The sequence below is a fragment of the Colossoma macropomum genome, unplaced genomic scaffold (genome assembly GCF_904425465.1).
Source record: "Colossoma macropomum unplaced genomic scaffold, Colossoma_macropomum, whole genome shotgun sequence".
In the NCBI taxonomy this organism is placed as follows: Eukaryota; Metazoa; Chordata; class Actinopteri; order Characiformes; family Serrasalmidae; genus Colossoma; species Colossoma macropomum.
In genome coordinates, this window is record NW_023494789.1 from 10,856,424 (window position 1) to 10,869,949 (window position 13,526).

The following is a 13,526-nucleotide window of genomic DNA, read 5'->3' on the forward strand; positions in this document are numbered from 1 at the left end:
TTAAGACGAACATTGATAATTTGGAGACAAATGGACTTATTTGTATTTATTAGCTTTTAGCTGGTTTCCTGCAACGAAAAACTGTCAAACATTAAAAAGTCTCACAGCTGAAGCCAGCGTGCCATTCACCAGCTTTTTGTTTGAATTTTCCTGTTCCACCTTAAATGGTGCAGCAGTTACATTTTGGTGCCTTAAGCACCATTTAAGACGGAACTGGAAAATTCACACAAGAAAGCTGGTGCGTGAGAAGCTGAATTCAGCCTTGTAAAAAGTTAATACATTGAGAGACATTTTACAAGAAACTATTCCACTAAGTTTGCATTTTTGTTTATATTTTTTAGCCTATAGTAGTACATTTATATCACATACTGAGACATATTTACAGCCAAGATAGTAAAATGGACATAAATGTTGTGGCTCCCAAGGTGGTTTGATTTTTGTTGAAAAAAAGTTTTATTCATCTGCATATATGAATATGTACATATGTAGTGATATGGAGTATACAAAGTGGTACTAACACAAAGTATAAAATAATAGACCAGGGGGGTCCAGCTGTGATCCTGAAAGGCCAGCACACTGTTCAAATGCTCAAACACACCAGTTTTAACTTATCGATCAAGGACCACGTTTAGTATAGGACCCTATAGGACCAGAGTTGGATGTCCCTGGAACAGACAACTGCAAGTTTTGGATCACTGTGAAGCATCAGCCAAGGCTCTGGATCATCTGCCTGTGGTCCTGATAGAGAGAGTAGAAGGCTTGGGCTAAACTCAGAAAGGGGGCATCACAGTTCTCCATGTCCTTCTGCAATACAGACACAAACATGATGAATGAGTGAAAAAGCTTCAGGTCAGCCTGTATGTGAAAGTCCAATCTGCTATAAAGTAAGTATTATCTGTCACAAAATATAGTTTAAATCTCTTAAATGGGAATTCTACCAATTTTTGCACAATTTCTGCAGAATTCAATTTTTGAGAATTTTTGATAAGTTTAATGTGAAATGGTGGACTGCAAAGAAAATTACCGACATATATTTCTTTACAGTGGAGGTGACAGAAACCAAAACTGGTTATATATACAATGTAAATGTAACCATTTTATTTGCTACTTACAATGTCCAGTAAAATTGTGCTCAATCTGAAAAAAATATACTTTCTTTGGGTACTATTTTGCCCTGCAAGTATAAAATACATTTTAGGCCAAAGCTTTGTCTCAAAGCTGTTGTAAAACAATGTCCCAGCATCAGGCAGTATATTCATAACTATTTCATATAACGACATTTGTTAAGGAGCTCTAAAATGCATTTAACACTGGCACTCTGGCTGTATGGTTCCTATCACCACCACTATGAACAATAGTGACTTAGTAAAATGAAGCACTTGACATACTTTGCTTTAATCTTAATCATTTAGTCAATTATACAGAAATCAGCGGAATTCGCCTTTAATCCATAAGGATACATATGTAATCCTACAGTTCAATTCCTTACTCACTAAAATACATAGCTTACATATACTAATTAGTGAATAATAAGCTTTAACTTTAGTAACTAAATAATAAACCTACAGTCTAAAGGGTTAATAACTTTCCTACTACAAAATACAAGATTTACAGCAAACCATAAACTCAATTAGATTAGCATAATCATAACATAACATAATCTCACTAAAATCTGAGTGAGTGTAGACAGAGTAAGAGGTCACTCACAGCAGAGGTCTCGTGGTACTGGAGGCCTTGGCTTTGTGCCCAGTCCTGCGCCACAGCAGCTTCCACCTCCCTCCTCGATGACAGGTCTGACTTATTCCCCACCAGCACACCTTTACACATCAGCTTAGAGTTACCATCAGGTCAGACAAACTGTGCTAGACAGCCTGGAGTTTGCTGTTCAGTGTTCTGCTTTTTTTTATTTTTTGCTTTTCAGAACTACAACCCCATTTCCAAAAAAATGTTGGGACGCTGTGCAGAATGTACTGCAGAATGATTTCAGCTGCTCAGTAGTTTGGGGGGCTCATTTGTCATATTTTTCATTTCATAACCCTGGAAATGTTTTCAGTGGGTGACAGGTCTTGACTGCAGGCAGATCAGTGTAACACCCAGACTCTTTTAATACGGATCAATACTGTTGTAATAAATGCAGAATATGGTTGGCATTGTCTTGCTGAAATAATCAAGGCCTTCCCTGAAAAAGACGTTGTCTGGATGGCAGCAGATGTTGGTTTTAATGATTTGCGCATCATTGCATTTTGTTTTTATTTACATTTTGCACAGCGTCCCAACTTTTTACACAATTTCCCCCTTACCCCAAATGTATTTGATCAACCGAGACAGGCTTATGTGGATTCCCAAATGCCTGGAATCAGAGAATCAATTCCTTCTGGGATCGACTCACAGCCCTAGTGAAAACCATTGCAAGGATTGTATTTACTCACCTGGTACCTGCAGTCCATTACAGTGAGCTCGGACTCTCTCGAGCCACCTGCTGCAGCTGTTGAACGACGCCAGGCTGGTGATGTCAAACACCACACACACCACCGAAGGTTGCCCCCACTAACACACAGCCACGGAAAACATACAACAACATATACCATGCCAATACATACAGAAGCGGCCCTGCTGACAGAGCAGGAAACACATTTATTCAGCAATTACATGCAGACTAAAAGCAAAGCTCTTATCTAATAGATCTAGGGAATTCATTAGGGCACTGAAAACGGCTGTGCTACAGTAAAACCCCACTAGACTCTCATTTTTAGATGTATTTTTAAATTAGTGGTTCTAGTGGTAGCAGTCCTGGGGACCCACTGCCCTACTCAATTTGGTGTTTTCCCCACTCTTACACATCTGATTCACCTCAGCTAATTACCTGGCCTGTCCTGATTTTAATCAGGTGCACTAGAGCAGAAGAAAATAAAACAGTGCCGTGGGTCCACAGGATTGAGACTGGCATCACTGAATTAGATCTGTCAAACTCAGGAACTAAGGAATAGATGTGTTTTTGTTATAATTCTATTTGAAACTTGTCTCACCATTTTCTCACAGGCCTCCACAAAGGTTTCCCGTCCAGCTGAGTCAAAGATGTATAGCTCCTGAAAGAGAGTAGACAATGAACACTTACATCTGAACAGCTGTCTGGGCTTTCTGAAAATAAACACTTGGCAATAATGTGTGGAGTACTGGTACACAGTATAACATCAGTTTATATATTACATCACATGAAAAATTGGAAGTGGGAGAAAATGGAAAACATGTATTCTTGCTATCAGTCTGACATTGGAACTACATGGCTCATGAAAGATCAAATTAAGTTACAACCCCAATTCCAAAAAAGTTGGGACGCTGTGTAAAATGTAAATAAATGTAAACAAAAACAGAATGCAATGATTTGCAAATATCATAGACCAATATTTTATCCACAATAGAACATAGAACACATCAGATGTTGATGGGCAGGGGTTCACCAATCTGCAAAAACTACATCTAAAAATTGTGGAACAATTTCAGAAAAATGTTCCTCAACGTAAAATTGTGAAGACTTTGCATATCCTACCATCTATAGTACATAATATCAGCAAAAGATTCAGAGAATCTGGAGAAATCCCTGTACACATGTGACAAGGCTGACAGTCAATACTGGATGCTTGTGTTCTTCAGGCCCTCTGGCCGCACTGCATTAAAAACAGGCATGATTCTGTACTGGAAATCACTGCATGGGCTCAGGAACACTTCCAGAAATCATTGTCTGTGAACACAGTTCGCTGTGCAATTCACAAATGAAAAAGAAGCCACATGTTAACACAATCCAGAAACGCAGCTGTCTTCTCTGGGCCAAAGCTCATTTAAAATGGACTGAGGCAAAATGGAAAACTGCTCTGTGGTCAGACAAATCAAAATTTGAAATTTTTTGGAAACCATGGACGCCGTGTCCTGCGGACTCAAGAGGAGTTGGACCATCCAGCTTGTTATCAGCGCACAGTTTAAAAGCCTGCATCTCTGATAGTGTGTGGTGGCATTAGTGCCTATAGCGTGGGCAGCTTACACATCTGGAAAGGCACTATCAAAGCTGAACAGTATGTAGAGGTTTTAGAACCACATATGCTCCCATCCAGACATCGTCTCTTTCAGGGCAGGCCTTGCATATTTCAGCAAGACAATGTTAAACCACTTGCTGCATCCATCACAACAGCACGGCTTTGCAGAAGAAGGGTCTGGGTGCTGAACTGGCCTGCCTGCAGTCCAGACCTTTCACCAATAGAAAACCTTGGCGCATCATGAAATGAAAAAATCCAGTAAAGAAGACTCAGGACTGTTGAGCAGCTAGAATCCTACATCAGACAAGAATGGGATAACATTCCTCTCCAAAAATGTTCTATTGTGAATAAAATATGGGTCTATGGAATTTGAAAATCATTGCATTCTGTTGTTATTTACATTTGTTTGCATTTTACACAGCGTCCCAACTTTTTTGGAATTGGGGTTGTTTTTTACATTGGCATTTTTGCTAACAGAAAGTACATAATATGTGCTAAAGTATTTCATGTGTTCAATTGGCAGACACAGTGCAAGCTAAAAGGCTAATAAAAAAGTCATCAGCCAATTTGGCTGTGAAGAAATCAGATAATAAACATTTGAGATCTGCGCACCTCTTGTGACTAGTGGTGGATATTTAGGCTCTTTTCAGACATGACTCACTGAAAAGGACAGCATAGTTTATAGTACAGTGGTGCTACATAGGGAAGACTGGAGGTTTGATTGCATGTCCAGGAAGAAAGGCCACTGCTCAAATGTTACATGCACCTGCTATTGTAAGTTGCATTGGATGCAAATACCTACCGAATATGTAAATGTTTACAATATTTGTCACATCTTAGTTAGTTATATTATGACTAAGTAAAACAGAGATGCAAAACTGGCTGAAACTTTTGACCGGATAAAACAAAAGATTAAATAGGCCCGGAACAAAGATTTCCTGCATCAATCAGCACAGACGCTTTCAATCAGTTTGAGAAGCGACAGTGAAAATGTTGGCTGCGTGGAACTATTTCTCAGTTCTCTGAAGGATGTTAGACAGGTGATCTGTAATCAATGTTCGTTTTGAGTATCAGCAGGACGTACATCACCCAAAACCATCCATTAAAGGTTTGATAGCACTTGGAAACATGACCTCTCACTCAGTACACAGAACACAGCAAAACAACAGAGAAGTCCACGCTAGCACACCAACGCCTTCTGTAGCCTCAGTTTTAGAAATGGCGAAATATTCACAAGCGACAGCTAAACAGCAAAGTATAACTAAAAAATAATGGAAATCATTGTCCTGGATGAACAACCATTCTCTACTGTCAAGGATGTTTGAGGCACATACTGTATCCTACACACAGTATGTATGGATTATAGCATGAACTTTTTTAACATTAAAAAGTAACGTTACTGGTTTCAGTATCAGCCAAAACAATATATTATCATTATTGGACCAGAAATTCCATATCAGTGTGTCCCAAATGAAGAAAGTGAGACAGTGAGTGAGTGAGTAAATGAATCAGTGAGTGAGTGAGTGAGTGAGTGAGTGAGTGAGTAAATGAGTGAGTGAGTGAGTGAGTGAGTGAGTAAATGAGTGAGTGAGTGAGTGAGTGAGTAAATGAGTGAGTGAGTGAGTGAGTGAGTGAGTGAGTGAGTAAATGAGTGAGTGAGTGAGTGAGTGAGTGAGTGTCTGTGCTCACCACACTGTCACTGGTCTCTGGAACGTTCACTGACTTCAACAGCAGCTCCACTCCAGCAGTCTACAATACAACAGATAAAACACTGTTAGCCCATTTATATTTTTAATTTACAATTCCACAAAGCAATTTCCTAGTTCCCAGTTTTTGATGGTACAAGGTACAAGGTGGGGGTTTCTAATAAAATGGCCAGTGGGTGGAAGTACAGGGTGTTTCTAATAAACCATATAAAGTATAAAGCAGGCATTTCTTATTAAAGTGGCCAGTGAATAAAGGTACAAGGTCGGTGTTTCTAATAAAACAAAGTACAAAGCAGAGGTTTCTAATAAAGCCTCCAATGAATTGAAGTACAAAGTAGGTGTTTATAATAAGGTGGCCACTTAGAAGAAATACAAAGTAGGCGTTTTTAATAAAGTGACCACTTTGAAGAAGTACAAAGTAGGTTTTTTCAATAAAGCAGCCAGTGAATCGAAGTAAAAGGTAAGTGTTTCTAAGAAACTGGAAAGTACAAAGCAGAGGTTTCTAATAAAGTGGCCAGTGGCAAGAAGTACAGGGTAGGTGTTTCTAATAAAGTGGCTAATAAGTATAACTTCAAGGTAGGTGTTTTTAATAAAGTGGCAAATGAGTGGAAGTACAAGGTAAGTGTTTCTAATAAACTGGACAGAGTACAAAGCAGGGGTTTCTAATAAAGTGGCTAGTGAGTGAAAATACAAGGTGGGTGTTTCTAATAAAGTGGCCAGTAAGTGGAAGTACAAGGTAGGTGTTTCTAATAAAGTGGCCAGTGAGTGGAGGCACAAGGTAAATATTTCTAATAAACTGGACAAAGTACAAAGCAGACGTTTCTAATAAAGTAGCCAGTGAGTGGAGGTACAAGGTAGGGGTTTCTAATTAAGTGGCCAGTGAGTGGAGGTACAAGAGAAGTGTTTCTCAAAAAAGTGGACTGTGACTGTGTTTCGATCTCTGTAACTTTCTTTTTAAAATGATGACTGCATCTCTTCACTGCTTGGTAACAACAGCTTGCTTATCTTCTCCAATGATACATCTTTAGAAAGTGGTCCCAAATGCTGGGTTTATTAAGTTTCCTCTGTGTTCTTTGAGCTTAATGGTAAACCAAAACCTTCTGTTCAGTAGAAAACAGGTCCAGAAAAGCCAGAAAAGCAGGAGAGTGGGGGTCCAAGGAGGATGTACCGGCTGGCGGGAGGACGTGATATTACACGCTGCACACACGCACTCCAGAATGCCAATGAGAGCTCATTACGGGTAAACACTGCCCATCCCGCTTTTGCTAACAAGCCTGCTGACATTTTACATGAGTGCCTTCATTTCAGCCAATGCCCTTCATCTCTTGCCCACGCAACACCACCGTCCATCGATCAATCGTTCGATCTAGCATGTCATATTTAATGATGTTTAGTCCACCTATTTGACTTCTATAACCTCTCTCGCCCCCTCCCCCCTCTCTCTCCCGCTCATGGCCCAAACACAATGCTTTATTTTTGTCATGCTGAGCATGTTGGCATTGTACCCCGTGCCTGCAAATCTCTCCCTACTACTACTACCTCGCTGAGCCCAATTACTGCAGTGGTTGTATAAATTATTGACGTTCCTGTCACCTGTGGCCGCCGAGCATGCTGATGTAGGCAGAGCCGTGTGGGTCTCTCTCCTCTATATTCAATTCCTTTCATCTCCATTCCGTTCAACTCCATTGACTTTATTCAGCCACAAAGGTCGGTCATAACAGACGCACACTAAGTCATCAGGCTCGCTAACACAGGTTAGCTTTAATGCAAAGTGTTTAAAGGATGGACAACAAGAGAGATAATTCTATTCTCCATATTAAAGTGATGGTTTTGGCCAAAAATCTAATTTACACCATTTTGCTCTTATCTCAATTCTAGTCCATCAGCCAAGACATATTTGGTGTCTGAAGCTTGCTTCTTAGGTTTTGCACAGGATGTAGTTAACCTGAGCGATGCAATCAGATACACTATATGGACAAAAGTATTGGGACACACTTCTTAGTCATTGAATTTAGGTGTTTCATTGTCACAAGTGTATAAAAAGCACCTAGTCATGCAGTCTGCCTCGACACATATTTGTGAAAGAATGGCTTGTTCTAAAGTGCTCACTGAATTCAAGTGTGGTGCAATGGGATGCCACCATAGCAACAAGTCAATTTGTAAAATTTCTTCCCTCCTAGATATTCCATGGTCAACTGTGAGTGGTATTATTGAAAAGTGGACACGTTTATGAACCACAGCAACTCCACCACGAGCAGCTGCATGCAAGCTTTACATTACCAAGCACAATGCCAAGCGTCGGATGGAGTGGTGTAAAGCACACCGCCACTGGACTGTGGAGCAGTGGAAACGTATTCTGTGGAGTGACGAATCACACTTCTCTATCTGGCAGTCTGATGGACGACTCTGGGTTTGGCAAATGTCAGAGGAACATTACTTGCCTGACTGCACTGTGCCAACAGTAAAGTTTGGTGGAGGAGGGATAATGCTATGGGGTTGTTTTTAGGGGTTGGCCTAGGCCTCCTTAATGCTTCAGCAGACCAAGACATTTTGGACATTTGTATGCTTCCACCTTTGTGGGAACAGTTTGGGGAAGGCCCTTTTCTGTTCCAGCATGACTGAACCCCAGGGCACAAAGCAAGGTCCATAAAAGTTCCTGTAGATGTAATGTGTAGGTGTGCCAATACTTTTGCCCTGTAGCAGCAATGACTGACAAGTAACCAAATGACAAAGCTTCAAAGTAATTTGAATATAATTACTGTGTTAGGAAAGAGAAATGGTGAAAAAACTAGAGAGGACTAATTTAATTTTAAAGTGTTTGGTAAATTATATTAAACCATATACGCATCCTTTTATTGTTGATACAGTGGCGTATTATGGCACATTAACAAGCCAACACTATGTTATAGTAGAGGTCTGCCCAGGCATGAAATTGAAGCCTGAACCTGATCCATCCAACAACTTTGAAGCCCGATCCGATCCGGTCCAAATGGTAGTGCTGAAGTTGAGAGGCGAATCTGGCCTGAATCTGCTCGGACACATGATCGTACCTGGCAGAAAACAGCGTCCGCCCTGTTCTGTTAAAACATATTCCCTAAACTTCTGAGCGTTTTCCACACAGCTTAGAATATTGATGGCTCATATGAGTTGTAAATGTTATGAAAATATGATGTCCAAATGTGCCTACACTATATGCAATTTGCAAGCAATGGAACTTTTTTTTGGAATCACAAACGTAAGTGTTTGCAGATGCAGATGAGATGAAATTGAGATGAACTTTAGATGAAAAAGTACAACAAAAGATGTTGAATTACTCCATATTATGTGTGTTTTTCATTAAATCACTTAATGCTCAAAACACACAGTGACCTCCACAAACATTGGCACCCCTGGTAAACATCTTTATTGCTTATCCCTTTAGATTTTTCATTCAAAATATAAAAAATAAAATCTAACCTTCATTTGAAGTACAATGCTTGAAGGAAAAACCCTAAATTTCATTATGAAATAAACATTTTTCTCAAACCTGTGTGTGCCACAACTGTTGGCAGCCCTAGAAATTCAGTGAGTGAAATCTAATTGAAGGATACTCTCATTCATATTTTTAGCTTTAAAGTTCACCTGAATGATTAGGGACACAGCCATGACTTCCTGTTTCACTGGGGTATATATATGAGGTGACACACAGGTCAAATTGCCTCAGTCGTCCATCACTCTAAAAAAGACCAGAGAATGGTGTGACAAAAGGTTGTTGAGCTGCACAAATCAGGAATGGTTACAAGAAAACAGCTCAACAGTTAAAAATGCCCATTTCCACTATCAGGGCAATAATTAAAAATTTTAAAGCAACTGGAGATGTTAAGAACCTACTGTCTATATTTACATATATATTTCTATTCTATATACATTTCTATATTCTATATATTTGTGGAGAAGGGGGTGTGGCAGAGCATTGAATGCAGGACGGAGAAGCTGGTCAGTCTGAACCAGTGGGCTAAGTAGCTGATGATATTCACCTGTGCCTTGTTTCTGCAAGCCTACTTATGGTCACCTCTTCCCTCAGTAGGTGGCAGAGCCCAGAGAGAGAAGGAGACCCGTGTGTGAGAGATGTGAGAGCCGAGCCGAGCCGAGCTAAGCTAAAAGCTAAGCTGAGCTGAACTGAACATAAGAAAGAAAGAAATGACTGAAAAGTCCCAGCGAGCATCTTGTCTTCATTTGTCTGTGGGCTGAAAAGCCAAGTGGTTTTTGCGTTGTGTATAAATAATAAAAAAAAGCGTAGACACAGATAGTCATGGAGAAAGGTACCTCCTCCACACTGTGAAGCATGGTGGTGGATCTGTGAAGTTGTGGGGCTGTTCACAACTTGTTCAGAAAACATTCTATTATAGTCTCCTTCAGTCAGGAAGCTTAAACTGGGCCATAGTTTGGATCTTCTAGCAGGACAGTGATCCACAGTGCATCTCAAAATCAACACAAAAATGCTTCACTGACAACAGAATCAAGGTTTTGCCATGCCCACCCCAGTTCCCTGACCTAAACCCCATAGAAGACCCTTGAGTGGGCAGCCCACAAACGGTTCTGTATGGAGGAATGGTCTCAGAGATCTTGCCATGTGTTCTTTAGTCTTATTAAGCATTTTAGAAAAAGGGGTGCCTACAATTGTGGAACACATAGATTTGAGAAAAATATTGAATTCATAAGATTTAGGTTTTTTTTCTTTCAATCATTATACTTCAAATAAAGGTTAGATTTTTGTTAAAAATCAAAAGGAAAAATGTTTTTACAGCCTGATTTTTGCTCATTTTTACCAGGAGTGCCAATATTTGTGGAGGGCATCGTATAAACCAAGGATATAGAAAGTCTATGGTGCAGTGGATTGGCAAGGAGGGGCAATATAAGCAATAATCATGATTTTTTAACAGGAAAATATCAATTCTTTTTAGATATTGCCCTGGCCTTACTAACACATAATAGAGGCTTAAACCAATTAGCATTATGTATCTCATACTTGCCTCAAACCACATTAAGTGGTTAAGTTATGTCAAATAGACTAACCTGGTTTCTGTACCACGTATTGTAATCTATGGCAAAAACAGTAGTATGAGCCATTCAGAAACCTGAATTTTGTCCATGTTTTTGTATTTTTATAGACAATAACATATCATACAGTGACTGAAACTACATAACCAAGTCTTTTTGAGGTCACTTAACAACTGCACATAGCTGATCACATAGCGTGTGATGATTTAAGCATGCAGTTTGATGCAGTGATATAGACACTGTGGCCAGTATCTGATATTTTCTGCCGATGTTGATGCATAAACATTTATAAAATGTACAAACTGGTTCTACAGCTAACTGGATGTTGCAGGAATAATGGCCTTAAATGTCTTTCTTTATGCTGATACACAATTCATGCATATTCCTGTACATCATCTGTATGCAGTAGCATTGCTCATCACCTACTTTTAACATCAGATCTCCTTACTGGTGATGCAGGCTGATCAATAAGGCATTGATTTGGAGGGATTTCATTTCACAATGGGGGAGGCTTTGCCCATTCCGCCAATGGGACTTTAACAAGTGCTGCTGAATTTGGCAGGGAGCGCTTCCCCAATATTCCCTCAGTTGTCAGGTGCCAGGTGGTGTTAACTGAGATTAGCTTTATTGTAATCAACAGTGTGCCTCTGAGAGTCATTCTGCTGGACAAACCCAAACTTAATTATTAAACGAGTCTTTGTGAGCCTGCTGAATCGCAAGTAACTAATAATAGAGTTAAAGTCTCTGTCTGAATGGAGTTATCTGAAAGTCAGTGACACACATTATTTCTCACCATGCTGTAGTTCTTCTGAAAGTGACCGCCGTCACTGCGGAACATCTGCAAGAGGGCACTTTTCCCCACTGACGCATCTCCTGCAAACATACATATGCAAGATTGTCTTTACATTGTAGGTTAATGTTGCATTGGAACACCTCAACTCAACTGAACCAGAACCTCAGAAACCAAAAATCAAAGTCCATTTTATCAGCTCCACTTACCACATAGACGCACTTTGTGGTTCTACAATTACAGACCATAGTCCATCTGTTTCTCTGCATACTTTGTTAGCCCCCTTTTGCCCTGTTCTTCAATGGTCAGGACCCCCACGGGAACACAAATGAGAATGTATTATTTGGGTGGTGGATCATTCTCAGCACTGCAGTGACACTGTTGTGGTGGTGGTGTGTTAGTGTGTGTTGTGCTGGTCTGAGTGGATCAGACACAGCAGTGCTGCTGGAGTTTTTCAACACTGTGTCCACTCACTGTCCACTCTATTAGACACTCTCACCTTGTGGATGTAAAATCAGAAACAGCGGCTCATCTGTTGCTGCACAGTTTGTGTTGGTCATCCTCTAGTCCTTCATCAGCGGCCACAGGAGGCTGTTGGTTGGATATTTTTGGTTGGTGGACTATTCTCAGTCCAGCAGTGACACTGAGGTGTTTAAAAACTCCAGCAGCACTGCTGTGTCTGATCCACTCAGACCAGCACAACACACACTAACACACCACCATGAGAATAGTCCACCAACCAAAAATATCTAGCCAAAAATGTTTCGTAGCCAGAAACTGACCTCTGACTAGAGGACTAGAAGATGGCCAACACAAACTGTGCACAACAGATGAGCTATCGTCTCTGACTTTACATCTACAAGGTGGACCAACAAGATGGGCCTTTTTAATGGAATGGACAGTGAGTGGACACAGAGTTTAAAAACACCAGCAACACTGCTGTATCTGATCTTCTCGTACCAGCGCTGACTATTACTCAATGCCACATCAATGTCACTGCAGTGCTGAGAATGACGCGCCACCCAAATAAACCCCGCTTTGTGGTGGTCCTGTGGGGGTCCGTTGATGAATGGGGCAAGCTTAATAAATAACATGAACATGTTATACACATAATGAATTTCAAACATCATAAAATGGTAAAATTTCAACATAATGAAATGGTTGTGATGTAAACAAAGTCGTTCAGGGTAGTTTGGTGTGAAATGCTGTGTTCTAGAGAAACTTACTGAGTCAGAATTGTTCACAGTGGTGGTAATAGGAACCAGACGTCTGAAGAGTTTAATGCCTCTAAAAGCTCCCTCACGGAAAGATGAATGACCTTGTTTACCATTTCATTATGTCGAATTTTTTGGGTTTTTTTTTTTGGAAAAATCGGTGGAGTTCTCCTTTAAGCTTTTTCCCTCTCCATTAAAGCACGCCAGCTTAGCGGGGCTTAATGTACTAAAACACGAAAAAAGGCTTTCTGCATTACTGTCTGATAACGTAGTATAATACACGGCACTGTGTTTAAAACCAGTGAGGTGTGAGGAAAATCTCGAGATCCAAGATCGCAGTTTTATTGCAGTAGTAACGTTAAGCGTGTTCTTTATAAAGAAAGAAAACGCTTAAAGTTAAAAATGCTGCTTAGCCTCTGGATTCAGCTTTGTTTCATTCTTTTGGCTCTTGACGACCAGCAGGTTGTGAGAGTAATGTTAGTTAGGTTAACTTGTTTTAGGTCGTTTGTGTACGTTAAAGCACGTTTCTGCTCCCAGACCAGACTAACGTTAATTTAGCAAAACACACGGTGGACATGCATCTTACCGACAATAATACACCTGGCTCGTAATTTCACCATTGGGCAAACCTGGCTGAGATAAATATGACCCCGATTAAAGCGGAGTGAATAATTCAAACTTGTTTTGATGCGTTGCCCGTCTTTCAGATTAACGTCTCTCTTCCTTCCGCCCAGTCGAGTCGCACACG

The 13,526-nt window shown here is 40.3% G+C and overlaps 1 protein-coding gene across 1 annotated transcript; it reads right to left on the reverse strand.

Moving 5' to 3' along the window:
* Window positions 1-423: 423 nt before the first annotated feature.
* ift27 (intraflagellar transport 27 homolog (Chlamydomonas)) lies at window positions 424-13,501 on the reverse strand. The gene is made up of 7 exons (XM_036569515.1): window positions 13,365-13,501; window positions 11,568-11,647; window positions 5,718-5,777; window positions 3,027-3,086; window positions 2,430-2,547; window positions 1,708-1,817; window positions 424-804 (listed from the first exon to the last, which is right to left on the reverse strand). The coding sequence occupies exons 1-7, from the start codon at window positions 13,396-13,398 to the stop codon at window positions 706-708; spliced, it is 561 nt and encodes a 186-aa protein (XP_036425408.1). The 5' UTR covers window positions 13,399-13,501; the 3' UTR covers window positions 424-705.
* Window positions 13,502-13,526: the final 25 nt, after the last annotated feature.